Source organism: Grampus griseus (assembly GCF_964374135.1).
Source record: "Grampus griseus genome assembly, chromosome: 11".
In the NCBI taxonomy this organism is placed as follows: domain Eukaryota; kingdom Metazoa; phylum Chordata; class Mammalia; order Artiodactyla; family Delphinidae; genus Grampus; species Grampus griseus.
In genome coordinates this window covers 81,771,906-81,791,260 of record NC_139005.1, presented here as the reverse complement: position 1 = coordinate 81,791,260, position 19,355 = coordinate 81,771,906, and the positions used below count along the sequence as shown (strand labels likewise).

At 42.1% G+C, this 19,355-nt stretch overlaps 1 protein-coding gene across 1 annotated transcript in view; it reads right to left on the bottom strand.

The window, feature by feature from the left end:
* The window catches only part of SLC17A8 (solute carrier family 17 member 8), a gene marked incomplete at both ends in the record, with an annotated part of 49,732 nt that extends 35,068 nt beyond the window's left edge, over window positions 1-14,664 (bottom strand). The window contains one exon of the mRNA XM_082666181.1: window positions 14,564-14,664. Within this exon, the coding sequence (XP_082522307.1) occupies window positions 14,564-14,664 (101 nt within the window). The remainder of the gene's footprint in view (window positions 1-14,563) is intronic.
* Window positions 14,665-19,355: the final 4,691 nt, after the last annotated feature.

The following is a 19,355-nucleotide window of genomic DNA, read 5'->3' as shown; positions in this document are numbered from 1 at the left end:
ATCTAATGCTTCCATTTGACACAAATTATAACTGTAGTTCAGAAAGCAAGAGTGGATTGGCCAAGACCACAGAGCCAGTAAAGGGTAGGGGCAAGATGTGAAGCCTTTCTCCTGCCTGTCCAGCCAAGTTCCCTTTCATGTGAGTTTCCCAGCTCACCAGGCTGTGTTCTGTCTCAGTGATCTTCCTGAGTCACCTTGTCATCTCTTACTTTGTAGCCCAGTCACCATGGATGACCCAGTAGAGGAGAATATTTAAGAGAAAGGGCTCTGGAATGAGAGAAGCTGAATGCTGTTTCACCCATGTGCCAGTTTTGTGACTTTGGCTCTAAGTTACTTGACCACTTTAAGCCACAATATTCTGGTATTAGTTTGCCAGAGCTGCCATATCAAAGTACCACAGACTGAGTGGTTTAAACAACAAAACTTTATTTTCTCACTGTTCTGGAGGCCAGAAGTCCAAGATTAAGGTATTGCCAAGCTTCCTTCTGAAGCTTCATTCCTTGGCTTGTAGATGTCTGTCTTCTCCTTGTGTCTTCACATCATCTTCCCTCTGTGTATATCTGTGTCTCTCTGTGTCCAAATTTCCTCTTCTTATAAGGACACCAGTCACGTGGATTAGGGTCCAAACTAATTATCTCATTTTAATGTAACTGTCTCTTTAAAGACCCTATCTCCAAATATATATTCCTCACCAGGGATTAGATGAAGGCTGGGGGCTGCAATTATTGGGATACTACGAATTTCATCTGCTGATGTTTTTATATATATGGTAAGAACTTATTTACTGTGTAGTGTGTTTAAACATTTAAGTTTTATGAGCTAGTTCCTCCTTTAGAAGCTGACTATTCAACTTGTTCACTTTTTCCTTTTTTATAATAATTATCAGGTTATAAAAATAAGTTTATACTTTTGTGTTTAATCTGAAAGTAAGAAGCAGAAAAACTGCCTATAATTGCATAACATGGAGATAAGTATCAATACTTCAGTGTAATTCCTTCCTATCTTTATTAAAAATAAATAAACTGTTTTCCAACATACACACACAAAAAAAGTACCAGGAATTAGGACTTCAACATACAAATTTGGAGGGGACACAATTCAGTTCATAACAATCACCATCTCTAAAATGGGCTAATGATCATAGCTATGTCATAAGGTTGTTTTAATGATTAAATGATATGATGCATGTAAATTATTTAGTGCAGTGCCTGGTACATAAAAGAGCTTTCTATTAATACATGGTGAGTAGTATTATTATTGCTATTAATAAAACTGTTACCATTCACAAGCTTAGCATCTCTCTATATGCATGCAGATGCTTTGGATGAAAAGTAATACAGACTAACATTCTCAGGCACTGTGGGGTCTTGAGGAGCTTAATTGAAGACAGACCCAGCTGCTGTGCTCTGAGTACACCAGGGTTTTGGCTCGAGGACCACACTGTCACAGGCTGCTCTCCAGCAAGCACGGAGCACAGCAGTGATTTAAGGCAAACCCTTTCCTGCAAGAGGCAGGACTCCCCAGTGGCCTTGCCAAAACTTCCTAGTACCGTGGTGGAGTCTGAGACTCTTCCTACCTAAACTTTCTTCTTTCCCTCTCTCTTATGCAGATAGTGTGGTAGTCTGAATGCTCTCCCAGGTTCCCATAGCTCCTTCCCCTTTTCCCTCAATAAATTTCTTGTGCATCTATTCCAGTTTTAGCATCTGCTTCTTAGAGGAACCAACACAAGCACCCTCTGAGTGCATGGTGCCACCTGGGATGTCCTAAGAGCTTCCAGAGGGAAGACACAACAGCATGGGAGTAGATTTCCTTCAGTTTCAGTTTCTCTTGCCTGAAGTGGCAGCTGAGTCACCAGGCTTCACGTGACCATGGGACCAGGAATGAGCATGGGTCAACAACTAGAGGAAGCTCCAGAGTTGTTTGTGACTCCTTTGCACATCCTGGGTGTGGCAGGAGGGGCACCCCTATATCAACTGAAACTTCACTCCCACCAGAGTTAGATTTGATTTGTTTTAAAAACAGAAAAATGGTGAGACATTACTTGTACAGCCAAGTTGCTCGGAGAGGAAGATTCCAAACTACCTCACCCTGCTTAATAGAACAAACCAGGCTTTGTGGCAGTCAGTTAGCCCAGGTTTGGTTGCAGCTCTGCCACATATATACTAGCTGTGTGACTTGGGGCAAGTAGCTTGGCCTTTCTGAATCTCACATTTCCTCATCCGTAAAATGAATATAATATTTATCTCACAGAGCTGTTGTTAAGATTAAATGAGCCTACAATACCAAGAGGAAAATATTACCACCAGTAAACAGGTAGGTATTGCTTCAGTGTTAGGGACTGTACCATCCCTGATCCTGCCTAAGTGTTTTATACTTTCCTCTATTAGTGCACTTACCACATGGAGTTAGTTATTTGTTGTCATCAGCACAGTAGGTGTGGAGTAAGTATGTGTTGATTTGAGAACATGAATGCATGAAGTTCTCTCCGATAGACTGTGAGCATGTTGAGGGCAGGAGCCATTTCTTCCTCATCTTTATTCCTAGGGCTTAGCATGGTGCCTGGACTCATGAATTCCTAGTCAACTGAATGGAACTGAGGGATCAATTTTGGGCATCGCTCCTGACTTACAGCTTTTACAGACAGAGGTGAGCATCTATTAATCCCTGCCCAGTGACAAGCTATTTTTTTTAAAGGGGTTTGGGGTTAAAAGAATAAATGAGAAAAAGGAACTCCCTTCTTACGAAGTAGAGGACTTCAATCATGCATAAGTGCTGCTTATCATATTTGGTTTTCTATTGATGTTTGCCTGCAGCTGGTCTTTTAGATCAGAGAATCTTCATTCTTTCTAGGGTGACATTCATCGCTGCTGTTTCTCCAAATACAGATAGCTGCAGTCTGTGGGCTGGGCTGCTAGCTCTTTATATACTAGAGTTCACAAAAACAACTGTCCAGTAAACAATCAAGCCCCAGGATTATAATTGCTTAAGATATGCTAACTGGCCTTTAAGTACCTGCAGAAGTATACTTCCAATTCAAATGTTCCAGTAATCATTGAGATTTGGTTTTGTTTTGCAGGTAATGAGTTCTATATATGGAGCACAAACTGAGTAGAACTAAAGATCATTTTATGACTTTAAAAAGTTTATTTACTTATTCTTTTTTTTTAAGATTTTTTTTTTTGATGTGAACCATTTTAAAAGTCTTTATTGAATTTGTTACAATATTGCTTCTGTTTTATGTTTTGGTTTTTTGGCCACAAGGCATGTGGGATCTTAACTCCCTGACAAGGGATCAAACCCGGACCCCTGTCTTGGAAAGTGAAGTCTCAACCACTGGACCAGGAGGGAAGTCCCTTTATTTACTTAAATCCTAACCCCCAGCATCTCAGAATGTGACTGTATTTGGAGGAAGGGCCTTTAAAGAGGTAATTAACATTAAATAAGGGCCCATATGGGTGGGCCCTAATCCAATATGACTTGTGTCATTACAAGAGGAGGAAACCTGGACACACAAAGAGACACCAGGAGAGCACATCACCAGAGTAAAGGTCCTGTGAGGACACAGAAAGAAGGCAGCCATCTACAAGCCAAGAGGAGAGGCCTCAGAGGAAACCAAGCCTGCCAACACCTTGATTTTGGAGCTCCAGCTTCCAAAACTGTGAGAAAATAAGTTTCTACCCAGTCTGTGGCACTTTGTTTTGGCAACCAGAGCAGATTAATACAGTATTCTAATTTGATCCAAAGGCTCACATTTACATTAGGTTGTTTTTCACATAATCATCCAGCCGCTACTCTACTGGAAGAAGGAAGTTGAAGGATATTGACTAGCTTCTACACTGTAGGCACCCCATAAGAGAGAGAGAGAGAGGTCTTCAAAACAATCTTGAGAAGTAGGATTTATCCCCATCTTACAGCTCAGAAGACCAAAACTCAAAAAACAAACAAACAAAAAACCTTGCCCAGGAGTCACCCAGTGGCAGTGGGTGAGGTGAAAACATAATCCAGATTTGATATCAAGCCTGCTCCTACATAGGAACTAATCAGAAAGCACCTTAAAAATATTAAGTGCGTCACCTAAATAGATGTGTTTTAAAGGTTCTAGAGAAGCAGTACTGAAGAGGGATTAAGAGAAATACTGTATGATATCACTTACATGTGGAAACTAAAAAATACAACAAACTAGTGAATAAAACAAAGAAGAAGCAGACTCACGGATACAGAGAACAAACTAGTAGTTCCAGTGGGGAGAGGGAAAGGGGGAGGGGAAATATAGGGGTAGAGGGAAAGAAGGGATATTATGGGATTATATGAAATCATGTGTGTGAAACTTTTGAAAATTATAAAGCACAGTAGAATTTAAAGAATTTTTCATTTAGTTAAAAAAATCAATTAAAAAAAAGAGACAGAGGCTTCCCTGGTGGCGCAGTGGTTGAGAGCCCGCCTGCCGATGCAGGGGACACGGGTTCGTGCCCTGGTCCAGGAAGATCCCACATGCCGCGGAGCGGCTAGGCCTGTGAGCCATGGCCGCTGAGCCTGTGCGTCTGGAGACTGTGCTCCGCAATGGGAGAGACCACAACAGTGAGAGGCCTGCGTACCACAAAAAAAAAGAGACAGAACATGCTCTGTAGTCAGGCAGTCCTGGTCCAAAGCTGAGTCTGGTGTTTATTAGCTGTGTAACCTTGAGCAAGTTACTTAACCTAACTGAGCCTCAGTTCCATGAATGGAGGATAGAACTCTTGTGAGCACTAAATAAGATAAAGTTTATAAAGCACTTGATAAATAATCGATAAATGGAAACTTCCAAAGGAAGGAGGAGGGCCTTAAAGTCTGACTCCCAGAGCTAGGTTAGGATTTGAAATAGGATCTCATCAGTGTGGCTTTCAGTGCTCCAGATTCCAAAGGATCTCAAGAAAATGCACCTGGTCAACTCCCACCCAGCCAATACTCTCACAGTACCTGTTTTGGTGTATTTTTAAAAGATATTATTTGCCTCTTCCAGTAGACTATAAACTTATAAAGTCAGGAACCAAGTATCCCTAGTACCCAGCATAGTTCCACAGATTTTGAGGTGTTAACCTCTGCTGTTTTTGTTTTCCTCCTGGAGTTTCACCCTTTCCTGTCCCCTCATAAAAGCAGAGAGTCAGTACGGCTTACCCAATCGGGGAATGATAAGAAGGGGATAAAGATGGTGGGGCAGGAGGATGTGGAACTCGCCCCCCGCCCCCACCTTATCCCATGAACACGTCATAAATACATCTACATGTGGAACAATTCTCACTGGAAACTGGCAGAAAGACTCCTATACAACCAAGGCTGAAAGAAAGATCCACATAGGATCGAGTAGGAAGGGAAGACAAGTGATCAAGTCAAGACCTGTGACCCAGGGAGGGGACTCAGAGGAAAAGGGAGATCACACAGGCAGACATATTGGGTGCCCCAGTCCTGGAGTCCAACACAGGGAAGACAAGTCTTCTTGGCTGGTTGGAGGTCCAGTGGGAAAATGGACAGCAGGGAAAAAAGACTTAGACTCTATGCTTGCTTATTCCAAAAGCCTAAGCTACAGTGACGAAGCAACAGCCCAATGGCCACATCTGGCCCATAGACATGTTTTTTGTATGGTATGATGCATGTATAGAGTTTTGGGGTTTTTTTCCCAGAATTTGGATGAATTGCCAGAGTTTAAAGGTCAGGAGATTGCTCCAAGAACAAACAAACAAAAACGCTTGGATTTCTGGCTTATTTTGAAAACTGAAAGTCTGGAATTATTAGGTCCACATTCTCTCATGGCTATAACTGACTCTCCTTTTAACTACAGTCCCCACCACTCTCTATTGTCACCCCAACACTGAGCTCAGTTGCCATTTAACATTACACCAGCACTGTTGCTTTCCTTAAAGTTAAGAGGAAAGGAAAACATGTTGTGTACTCATATCTCTATCAGAAGAAGAAAAATAAAAACTAGACTATGAACAATCATAAGAAGTAGACAACCATCATTTATGGTTGCCCAATGTCTAACTGCCACTTGATATTTTGAGCTCTGTCTTACCAGCAGAGAAAACTACTTTTCCTATGCTCTCTTGTAGCTATGATGCTAGCTATGACGCGGACTCTGCCAAATCAGAAGTGTGTGTGTGAGATTTAGGTGCCAAAGGAAGTAACAAGAGGAGGATGCAGTATGCAGGGGAAATGGCAGTGCAAATGGTGACACATGCAATGGTGGAGGCAGCTGGTTCCTCTGTGACTCTGTGGCAGAATTCTGGAACATAATTAGTACCTAGAGACAAGCATTGGTAGTGGCTTTGTTTTATCTAGAACATTCTAGTGATATGACATAATATGTTCTCTGTTGCCTTTTTACTGCAGGTAGAGCGTCCAGATCTGGTCCTCCCAAGGAATCTGAAAGCTTACTAACATGCTTTACTAAATTTCATTCCACCTCAGCTAGAGTGGATTCTCTTGACTGCAACGAAGAACTTTGAATGACACCGCATAGTTCTTTGTGGAAGTAGAGACTATTTCAGTGTGTTGGCATCTAAAATGTGTCTTTGTCATAAAATACAATGTGGCCTGCTTCACTCTATAGGTACTGAGTCTATGGTCCTAGCACTAACCTTGAAGAAGCACTTAGAGGACTTGGTTATTGTAAAGGTATTTGTGGGAAATTGGGGAAAGAGAAAATGAGCCCTAGATAAGGAAATCTACTGCCAGACTAGGAGAAGATAAGAGATGGTTAGAAGAGAGAGGCTAAGGGTCTAAAAGCTGAAGGGTCCTGTGTCCTGCTGCTTGGAAAGACCCCTGAGGTGGGGAGTCCTTAAGAGAATGTCGTTCTAGGAAGCAAACCCTAAGAATGAGATCTTAGAGTTTGATAGCTCACTAACTGGTTGGGAGTGAGGACCCCAACACTGGTGGTAGGTGAGTGTTGATAGTTCCCAGTATGCGGTACCAGTGCAAATGCTGAGACTTTCAGCTGTGGTGAATTGGGCTGGGATACAGGTGGAAGGGGATGCAGTGGTTCACGCAATATCTCTGGTACTTGGGAGGTATAGGAGAAATAGCAATTTCTCCGCAGAGTTGAGTGGCTATTGTTAAATGCCACTGATGCTCTGAAGAAAGAAAATAACAGGATTGGGGCAATCAATTACCAATTTAAAAGAAAAAGTGAGCATCTGTCACTTCCTTGTCAGCCTTTAAAGAGACCCTCATCTCCTGCAGTTGGAGGGCAAACATAATTGAAGATCAGGCACAAGACTTCATTGTAAAAATGGCAGAATCCCCTCTGGGTGTGGGCTGGACTTAGTGACTTGCTTCCAAAGAATAGAGCATGGAAAGAGAAGATACCTGGCAAACACTTCCTTAGCCAAGCAATCAAGGTTAGCATCACTAGTGATAAGTTATGTTGATACAACGTACCCCTCCCCCATATGATGTGATGAGAAAAGCATTTCACCTTTGTAGCGTTCTTCCTAAAAACTCACAATCCTAGTCTAATCATGAGAGAAATATCAGACAGCTCAAACTGAGGAACATTCAACAAAATACCCAACCAGTATTCCTCAAAACCGTTCAAGTCACGAAAAACAAGAAAAGGCTGAGAAAGAGTCACAGATCAGAGGAGACATGATGACTAAGAGCAGTGTGGTATCCTGGATTGGATCCTGGAACAGGAAAAAAGACATTAATGGAAAAACTAATGAAATTTTAATGAAGTGTTGGAGTTGAATTAGTAATGCACCAATGTTGGTGTCTTAGTTTTGACAACCGTTCCATAATAATGTAAGATGTTAATATTAGAGGAAACCAAGTAAGGAGTAAATAGAAAAGCTCTGTACTATATTTGCAACTTTCCTGTGAATCTAAAATTATTCCAAAACAAAAGCTTAGTTTTAAAAAAAAATAGCAGAACTCCAGAGAAGGTAGAATTCTGAGGCTGGGGAGGTCTCTTACACCCAAGCTGAGATCCTGATGAGAAATGGCACCCTAAGAACTTGGGATGCTAGGATACCCGAGTGCTGGGTTAAAGGGTAGATGCACTTGAACATCTAAAGCCCTAGATTCCTCTGAACCCTCTGGACCTGCAGAAGCAGCCATGCTTCTTTTTGGAAGACAGATGTCCCTCCTCCTTTTACTTGAAAACTAGCCTCAAACGGAGCAGGTGATTTATGAGATGACGCTGATGCTCTTCAGGATCTGCTCCCACCTCCCTTTCTGACCACCAGACCGATAATTAGCACCGAGTCCCAGGCTGGAAAAGATTAGGCAAATATTGGGTGTGCCTGCCAATGAAGGGAGGGGTTATACACCAAGAAACAAGCAGGATCTGACTAACATTTACCAGCAGGAAGCAGAAAAGTATGCCTGGGGATGGTTTCTGAACGTGCTGGCTCTGAGGGAGATGTAAGGGTAATAAAATTGGATCAGGAAGAGTTTGTCAATACGAAGGTTAGGTTGAATTATGTTGCCCTCAAAGGATAAGTTCAAGTCCTAACTCCTGATACCTGTGAACCCGACCTTACTTGGAAATGGGTTCTTTGAAGATGTAATCAAGTTAAAACAAGGTCACACTGGATTACTGCAGACCCTAATCCAATGACTGGTGTCCCTATAAAAAGAGGGAGCTTTGAACACATAGACAGAGAAACCCAGGGGGAGAAGGCCACAGAGGCAGAGACTGGAGTGATGTGTCTACAAGCCAAGGAAGGCCAAGGATTCACCAGCAACCACCAGAAGCGAGGAAGAGGCAAAGACGAATCCTCCTTCAGAGCCTTCGGAGAGAGCGTGGCCCTGCTGACAGCTTGAGTCTGGGCTTCCAGAACTATGAGAGAATAACTTGGAGCCACCAAGGTTGTGGTGTTTTGTTACAGCAGCCCTAGGAGACTAATGCAGGGGGCATTCCCCCATGACACAGGATTTAACATCCTGGCAAAGGCCAAGAAAATGACTCTAATGAGCTCTTAGTGTGGCTCTCGGAAGCTTAGACAAAGTAGAGATGCCAAGAGGAGGCTGATGACTTTAAAAACATAATTGTGCATTAATTTCTAGTAATGAGTGCATTGTGGTCAGAGATTAGGGCCGCTATGATTTTTTAAATAACTTGAGAGCTTCTTGGGGTTCAGTAATTGAGCAGAGCACATCTTTGAAGTAGATTTGACTATCAGTGACTTCCTCCTTTCAGTCTGACCATGAGTGAATTCTCCCTGTGAACAAGAACCCGAGGAAGCCAATTTATGGCAAAGGAGGTATCTCAGAGGTACGTGACAATGGGATCCACTGGCTCTACCACATAACTCCCACCTTCCAGGAGCTGGCTACTTGCCAGAGCTGAGGAAGCCTCTTAAAGAAGCAGCTGAGGCATCAGCTTAGAGATAAATTTCTGTGAGGATAGGGTGCTACCCTTCTGGATGCAGTATATTCCATAAACCAACAATTATTGTATGGTACTCTGCCCCCAATAGGTAGAATACATGGGTCTGAGAAACAAGGGGTTAGAAGCAGGGGTGGCCCCACTAACCATCATTCCCGGTAACCCACTTGAGGGCTACCTCATCTCTTCAACTTTAGGCTCTGTGGATCCAGAAGTCCTAATCCCGAAGAAGAATTCTTCCACTTGGGAATACAATGAAAATCCCATTAAGTATATGGCTATGACTGCTGCCCAGTCATGTTGGGGTCCTCACACCAAGAGCAAAAGGGAAGGCCAGGGGTCACCACTGTAGCAAGGGAAATTGGTCCTGATCCGCAGGATGAGTTAGGACCGTTGCTTCATCACAGGAGCAAGAAGACATATGTTTGGCATTCAGGGCATGCACTAAGACATCTCCTGATATTGCCTTGTCCAGTGTAACTCAAATACAGCAACCATAACTGGTAAGGGTATGTTAACCAGGGCATTAGACCCCTCAGGGATTGAGGACTGGATCAACCCACAAGGCAAGTTAACAGAAGTGAGGGGACTCGAGAACGGGTGGGAAGGAGGGACCAGCCAGAGCAAAGAGAGCTAGTGCATCCCACCAACTCTTCTCCTGAAGGTTCCTCAGGAATTATGACCACAGGGTCTTGGAGAAGCTGGACCTGGATGGAGTGAACTGAATGTGAGAAGCAAGTGGATCTGTATGGTGCAATAAGCGCACAGCCCAGGTCCCTTTTCTCAAGCCAGCACACTTCTACAGCTGCTAATCGCTTGCAGCTGCTCACTTCTTAGGAGAACTGCCCACCACTACATGGCCTCCATTATAAACCTCCATCCCTGCTGGGGTACCCACAGTCAATGACTGACTGATGCAGAGACATAAAAGATTGGTTCCTTTGCTCAAAGGGACAACCCAGTGCCAGTTATGCCCCAGAGCTTTCCACTGTGACCTGGCCCCTGTGCGTTACCTGAGATCACATCTCTGCTTCATTTTCTCCTTTCCTATCCTGCTTTACTCCCTCTCTCCCAATTTTTCCAGGAAGAGCTCTCCTCAATAAATCACATCCAGACACACACATCCCAATGTTCACTGCAGCACTATTTACAATAGCCAGGTCATGGAAGCAAGCTAAATGTCCATCAACAGAGGAATGGATGAAGAAGATGTGATACATATATACAATGGAATATTACTCAGCCATGAAAAGGAACGAAAGTGGGTCATTTGTAGAGACGTGGATGGACCTAGAGACTGTCATACCGAGTGAAGTAAGTCATAAGGAGAAAAACAAATATCATATATTAACACACATATGTAGAATCTAGAAAAATGGTATAGATGATCTTATTTGCAAAGCAGAAATAGAGACACAGATGTAGAGTACAAACGTATGGATACCAAGGGGGAAGGGGTGGTGGTGGCATGAATTGGGATTGACATATACACATTATTGATGCTATATATAAAATAGATAACTAACCTACTGTAAAGCACAGGGAATTCTACTCTATGCTATGTGGTGACCTAAATGGGAAGGAAATCTAAAAAAGAGGGGATATATATATACGTACAGCTGATTCACTTCACTGTATAGTATAAACTAACACAACATTGTAAAGCAACTATACTCCCATAAAAATTAATTCAAAGGAAAAACCAAAAGCTGGCACAGGAACGGGTCCAGGGAGCTCCAGTAAGAGTACAGAGTGTGGCTGGAGTGGGGTGAGGCAGGCAGTGAAGGTCAGAGATGAAGTCAGATTTCTCAAAGTCCTACAGATCATGTAGGACCTTGAAGGCCATTGAAAGGACACTGGCTTTCACTCTGAGTGAGGTGGGAAACTGGGTGAGGGGCAGGCCTTAGTGGTGAGCAGGGGAGAGATGCTATCTGTTTTAATAGAATCACCCTGACTGCAACCATGGGAGCAAGCTGCCTGAGGTTGTGCAGGCAGAAAGTAAATGATGTCACGGCAATTGGAATCCAGGATCACCTGATCTCAGAGCCTGGTCTCACAGACTAGCCTTTGTCTATGGAGCAGACAGTGCACGGCTGGTACATACATTCAATACACAACCGCTGAATGCTGAAGATGTACACAATACAGGGATTGGTACCATCACTTTAAACGGGAGATATGAACACCTAAAAGGAGACCAGACTCTCGCTCAGTCTCCCTTGGGGAAAGCCTTCCATACTATAACTAATTAGGATAAAAGCGCATGCTTGCCTGAAGATCCAGATGTTGCTGGCTACTTTGCAGCCCAAGTAAGTCCCTAAGCCTAAGTGAGTGGTTAAATTTCAAGACAGCAAGTGGGAAGAACGGACAGTTGATTAGAGTGCAGCATAGTGTAATGATTAAGAATGGTGGGCAGAAATGTCTGGTCTGAAACCCAGCTCTGCCACTTATAAGCTGTGGGCAATTTACTTAACCTCTCTGTGCCTCAGTTTTCTCATCTGTAAAACCGTGATTATAATCGGCCCTACCTCACAGGATTGTTAATAGAATTAAATAATTTTACGGTACCTGGAACATACTAAGTGTTTATTATTATCATTTATTACACATAAGCAATTAGAGGGTACTCATATTATCATCTAAGTTGAAAAAAATCTGTATATCAGTTTTTGGACATGAATTTCCAAATGTAATGCTGTCTATCTGTTCCAATACTGGACGGTAAGTGAATGCATCATCTTTCTTCCTACATTTGAAAAATATTATTGTACCTTTAGCTGATGAATTGTTCAGCTGCTTCTTATCAATGACTGTCTTTAGAAAGATTAATAATGCCTGGCTCTAATCAGCCCCATGTGCAAACTTCAGATGCTTTCCTGTGCATCTGCCACTCCCCTGAACAAGAGGAACACTCTGTGATCAAAAAACATCTAAAAATGCCATCTAGATGATGATCTCAGTCTTAAACATTATTAGACATTTATGATTTATACTGATTGCTAAGTTAGAAAGTCGGGATTTCTAACTTCCCAATATTCCTGCCCCTTACAAAACAGAAAACAGTTCTTTAAGGTCTTTTTTTTTTTTTTTCCACATTGGATTCCGTCAACTGGTTTTATGTAAAAATCAATGAGGGGAGGGAATGTCCATTACAAGCCAGGCTCTGGGCAAGGCACTTTATATAAAATTATCTTATAGACTTGAGGTTAACACCAAGTGCGTGGCAGAGCTGTTTTTGTTGGAGGAGCCCTAATTCTGGAGCGTTGCTCAAAGACCACTAGAGCTGAGGATCCGTCAACTTAGATCGACGGCCAATTAATGCCTTTTTTTTCCCCTTCCTTTGCCAATCGTGTCTCTCTAGGGATCAGTGAAAGAAGAGGTGCGAGTTTGGCTTTATTTATTCTAAAAACATTCATTCTACAATTATGACAACAATGATAGTATCTAGCATTCATTTAGTGTATTCTCTGTCTCCAGAACTGGGCTAGCTGCTTTTTTATTGTTCCATGATGCAGTTCTGAGGAAACTCTTCAGAGTCCTAGACATATAACTTAATTTGGGGTTGAGGTCACACAACTTGGAAATTACTAATTTTGTTATATCCCTAAGTAAACCAATCTGGTAAACAAAAGGATCTTCAAGTTTGCGATCATCCAATCAAACACAGTAAAACCAGCATTTAGGATAAGTCCCTTACTGAAAAAAGTGATTAAATTTTAAAAGACAAAGTTGGAGAAGAACACTCCTAAGTACTTTTGGTTGAGTATTTTATAAACTAAGGCACAGAGTTTGGTGATTGTAATGGTGACTAGTCCAAAGTCGTGGTTTTTATTCCTGACTTTGTCAGATTCCTTTGTCATCACTTGAATATGCCAATTAAGCCACTGTGCCTTCCTTTTGCATTTTTAATCAAATGAACACCACCAGACGACGTTACCTGGGAGTGCTCAATGGAAGGATAAAACACTCTTAAAAGAATAGGTTATTGTAATCATTTCCTATGTTTGGCTGGTTTATCCTGCTGTCACTGAGGTAGGTTTTCATCTATACATGATAATTCAGTGTAGTTCTGATGGAAAGTTTTTTGTTTTTAATTACCAAAATAATAAGGTGCCCAACCCAATTCTCCTGCTAAGCTCATCAAGAGTGATACAATGGAAAATTTAATACTGACAGGAGGCCCTGTGTTATAAAATACAAGAAGTGGAATGAATCTCAGTGTGCCTAGAAATAGTCCTTCAAATGCTAGTTTTTAAATTTAACAGAAAACATAGATAGAAAAGTTAAAAGGAGATGCTAGGTGGCATTTTTCACTTACCAGGATTAGAAATAATCATAAAAAACCTATCAAGGATATTTTCACATTTATTTATGTCAGAGAGATTAAAGGAGTCATTTTACCTTGCACATAAGGACTGCTTATTAATTCATCTGTAAGACCTAGGAAGGCATTTACTATGTCTACTTTTAAAAATCACAAATTAAAATATCACATCATTTCATTCATTTATGGCAAACTCTCTTCCAATGGTAATATATTTTATTTTTTAAAAAAAGATTTATTTTTTGGTTTGGACAAAAACATTCAATTCAATGATAGTACTTAACACTTTCCCACTTAATCATGTAAGATTTTCTGCTTTAAATACTAATTTTTTAAGTTACTTTCTTCACACCATTGTGTAATTATCTTTCTCTTTGAAAACTACCCAATCAAGAACCACTTTATATAGTTTATATTACAAGCTACACAATTTGCAAATACCTAATTTTCATTTATAGTGAAAAATGAAGTGAAAACTTCTTAAAAATTTTTTCAGCTCAGAGCATAACCATATAAAGTGGTTCCTGATTTTGTTATTAGTATTGAATTAACATGAAACATTATCTCCCTAAATCTTTTCTAATTCAATGCCAAACACACAATAATGCAATATTACCATCTCCAATAAGTGCTAATCCTACTGTATAAGCAGAATGTTTGTCTCGATGTTTTCCTAATTCAACCTTATCGTTTTGATGCATCCTTTCCTCTAGGCACATAGTCTGTTGGAGCAAGAAGGGGCTCCAGAAGCCCTTTAATCTGACCCACTCACTCCTTTTTTAAATGTGGCTTTAAAAACATGAGGCACACTCTTTCAAACACCAGCCATGTGAAGCTACTCAGAAAGAAACCTAAAGTTTGCATTCAAACTTTACCTTTGTAAAATCCCCAACGAATCCCCCACAGCGTTCTTCACTCCTTCCTTTCCAGGTTTCAGAAATTTTTCTTTGAAGGTATCAAATGCTTTAAAAGGCATTTTGAAAAGGGGGTATCTCCAAGCCGTCAACAGTCAGTCTCGGAAATTGTCATCCTTTCTCATTTCCAGCGTGGGGACCACTCTGCTTTCCTCGATGAACACCTGGAAGTCAGTTCTCATACAGGTGACTACTAAAAATCAAAAAGAAGATGAAACCCAGCCCAAATCTCTCAAGATAAGACAACACCCTCTGCCAAAAAAAGGAGAGGCCAAGTGGTGTGTGACTGGGAATTCGGCCCCTCTCAGCTCCCAGCTCAGCAGCAGCCTGTGGTGCTGTCTCAGGCAGCCACTCTCAGGCTGAGCGCAGCCCGGCTCCTGCCCTGGGCTGCAGCTGGAGAAGCTAAAGTGGGCTCCAGCCCACGAGGTGTCCCGAGACCAGCGACAGCATCTGCAGCCTATCTCCAGCCCCTCCTGCTGCTTCAGACCACATTCCCCTCCTGGCTCACTCGGCTCAGCTGTGGCTTTCCCTGAGCGATCCTTTCCAAGGTGATGCCATAGTAACCAGGACAATACCTGCCCCTCGGTCGCTGGGGCTTTTAATGCGCTCTCAGCCAGAGCAGGCACCCAGGGCGAAGTGTGTGAAACATTCACAAGTCCTCTGCTTTTCTGAGGTCTGGCCCCTAAGACAGGCTCTCAGCGACCACATTATGGCCTCTTATGCCTCTCGAGGGAGGCGTGAAACACTTTTTCTGTGAGACACCAGTATGGATGTGGTCCTTGGAGGAACACTTGCACTTGAGGAGGCTAAATGCAAAACCCAGGCCACAAACCTCTAGGAGGGCATTTATCTGGTCCTGACCAACAGCAGGATCACTCAAGGTGTGGTGTGTAAGCGCCACTGGGACCACTGAACTGAAGATGACTGAGCAGGTCCTAGAACCTGCTTACTGCTCTTCATCCTCAGGATAAGTCTAAATTCTTTACCATGGCACACAAGGCCCTCTGTGGGGCTCCAGCCTTGTTTCTTGTCACTCTGCTCTTTATGTCAGCTTTTCACTGAATTCAGCAAGCTCCCTATCACCTCTGAGGTTTACTCAGACTGTAGCCTCTGTCTGAATAACTCTCCTCACCCTTCATCTGGGAAATGCCGAGGGATTTTTTTTTTTTTTTTTTTTTTTGCGGTACGCAGGACTCTCACTGCTGTGGCCTCTCCCGTTGTGGAGCACAGGCTCCGGACGCGCAGGCTCAGCGGCCATGGCTCACGGGCCCAGCCGCTCCGCAGCATGTGGGATCTTCCCGGACCGGGGCACGAACCCGTGTCCCCTGCATCGGCAGGCAGACTCCCAACCACTGCGCCACCAGGGAAGCCCGATGTCAAGGGATTCTTAAGTCTCACAGGGATATCTCTTCCTCTAGAAACCCTCATACACAAGGTTAGGTATCCCTCCTCTGTGCCCCCAAATCACCTGTCCTCCAAGCCAATAGGATCTGGAATGTAGTGGTATAACATAAATCATTGTTGGACTGGAGTAGAAATAGCACATGTTGCTCCCACATTGATAGGCGGCATGATGACCCCTCCATAAATGATGCCGCCATGAAGAAACAGCCTTCATCCGTGAGGCTCCAGGGCTCCAACCCCCAGCCTGCAGGTGACTGACAAATCCTGTGCTTTAGACTCTCAGATTCCCCCAGAGTCATTTCCACAAGATGAGTCACTGCCCTCTGCAGTCGTAGTCCAAATCCTTCTCCAGGATTTGAATTTAGTTGATATAAATCAGAGCTGGATCCTCCGTAGGTTAAATACTACCACCAATAATAATAATTATTACGGCTAATATTTGTTGAGCTCTCTTTATGGTCCAAACTTTGTGTTAAGCATTGTTTACATATTATCACAATCTTCCCAACACTACTTTGTGGATAGTTAATTGTTATTTTCCCCAACTTCACTGACAGGAAACTGAGGCAAAGAGAAGTTAGACTTGCTATTTCAGATCCACACAGCCTGGCTCCATGCAGTCCTATTCTCATTCTCTGTCTCTGTCTTTGTCTCTGTCTCTCTCTCCTCCTCCTTTCTTCCACCCCCTCCCACCCCCACCACCCCATACTACCTCCTCTGACTTTACTGAGGTATATTTTGCATATCACCCAATTCACCTATTTCAAGTGGACAATCAATGATTTTTAGTAAATTTACCATGTTGTGGAAGCATCACCATAAAGCACAAAGCAGGTAGAACATTTCTATCATCCCCAAAATATCCCTCATATTCACAGTTAGTCCCCATCTCCCATACCCCACACTGCCCCAGGCAACCATCAATCTTTCTCTCTCTATAGATTTGCCTTTACTAGACATTTCATATAAATGGCATCAACACACTCTATACCATACAATATATTGCCTCTTGTGTCTAGCTTCTTCCATTTAATATGATGATTTTCAGGTTTGTCCATGTCACAACTTGTGTCAGTAGTTTGTGCCTCCTTTTCTGCTTTCTGTGGTATATTTTATTGTATGGACATACCACATTGTGTCTATCCATTGATGGACATTTAGGTTGCTTCCAATCTCTGGCTATTATGAATACAATTGTTAAGAACATTTGTGTGCAAATCTTTCTGTGGAAAAATCTTTTCATTTCTCTTGGGGAAATACCTAGGAGTGGAATTGGTGGACTGTATGGCAAGTATATGTTTAAACTTTTAAGAAACGGCCAAATTATTTTCCAAAGTGGCAGCACTATTTTACATTCCCAGTGGCATATATGAGGACTCCCATTTCTGACATCTTCACCAATATTTGTTGTCTGTTTTTTTTTTTTGTATAACCATTCAAGTGGGTATAAAATGGTATCTCATTGTGGTTTTAATTTGCATTTCTCTGATGACTAATGGCATTGGCCATGTTGTCATGTGCTTATTTGTCACTGGTGTAACTTTTTTGGTAAAATTTCTATTCAAATATATTGCCCATTTTTAAAATGAGTTTTTTGCCTTATTATTGAGGTGTATGAGTGTATATTCTCAATACAAATTCTTTATCAGAATACGTATTATCAGATAATACGACTTGCAAATATTGTCTCCCAGTCTACTGTTTGTCTTTTCATTTTCTTTATGCTACATTTTTAAGTGCAAATATTTTAAATTTTGATGGGGTGAGGTCCAATGTATCAGTTTTTGTTCTTACATAGACTGTGTCTTGTAAGAAATCTTTGCCTAAACTGAGGTCCTGAAGATTTTCTCCAATTTTTTTGTTTTCTAAAAGTTTAATTGTTTTAGCTCTGACATTTAAGTCTACGATCCATTTTGAGTTCATTTTTATGTATGGTATAACGTAAACGTCTAAGTTCGTCTTTTTTTTTTGGCTGCGTTGGGTCTTCGTTGCTGTGCACAGGCTTTTTCTAGTTGTGGTGAGTGGGGGCTACTCTTCATTGCATTGCGTGGGCTTCTCATTGCGGTGGCTTCTCTTTTTGTGGAGCACGGGCGCTGGCACATGGGCTTCAGTAGCTGCAGCACTCGGGTCCTAGAGCACGCAGGCTTCAGTAGTTGTGGCACATGGGCTTAGCTGCTCTGCAGCATGTAGGATCTTCCTGGACCAGGGAATGTACCTGTGTCCCCTGCATTGGCAGGTGGATTCTTAACCACTGTGCCACTAGGGAAGCCCTAAGTTCATCTTTTTTCCATGTGGATATCCAGTTGTCCCAGCACCATTTGTTAGAAAGGCTATCCTTTCTCCAATGAATTGCCTTAGCACCCTTGTCAAAAATCAATGGAACATAAATATAAAAAATTATTTCTGGACTCTCAATTCTGTTCCATTGATCTTTATGTCTATCCTTCTACCAATATCACACTCTGTTGACTGTAGCTTTATAGAGTAAGTTTTGAAATTGGGAAATGAAAGTCCTCCAACTTTGTTCTTTTATTAAAATTGTTTTGGCTATTCTAAGTCTTTTGTGTTTCCATACAAATTTCAGAGGCAGTTTATCCGTTTCTGCAAAAAAAACCCTATCCAGCCCTGTGCTCTTAAAAGGATATTTTCAGGCCACCAACCTTGCCACCCACAACTCCTCAAGGCTGAGAATGCTAAGACTCCAGGAAATCACATATCTAATCACTCCACCAAAATGTCTTCACCTGTCTCCAAAAAGCTCAATCATTCATCAAATACAATCAAAATAAAATATGATAAACACACTCTCTTGCTATAGAAAACATCCCCTGGTGAAGCTTCTAACCCATTCCTCAATCCCCAGATAACTTTAGGTTACTAATCTCTTAGAGCACACAATGGAAGCACCACTAGGCAAAGACCATGTGAATCTCTTTTAAGGGTCAATGACTGCTAAGAGCACAAACCTTTTCTGCAGAATGTATTGCTCATGACACACACCTGAATCTGCAAAGGCTTTTTTGGCAGTGATTTAGATGTTTGATGATAATGATAACTAACACTTATGGAACACCCTCTAGGTGCCAAACTTTATGCACTTAACTCATTTAATCCCCACAACGACTCTCTCAGGTAGGTACCGTTTTTATACCATCTACAGATGAGGAAACTGAGGCACAGAGATTTTAAGTCAACTTACTCAAGTTCGCACAACTAGGAAACTAGGCAGAGACGGGATACAGACCCAGGAAGGCTAGCATCAGAGCCTGAACTCCTAACTTCTACGCTAGAGCTGTGGATAATAGACACAAGAAAATATAAAGCCAGACTTTCCAGAACCGAGGCTCGT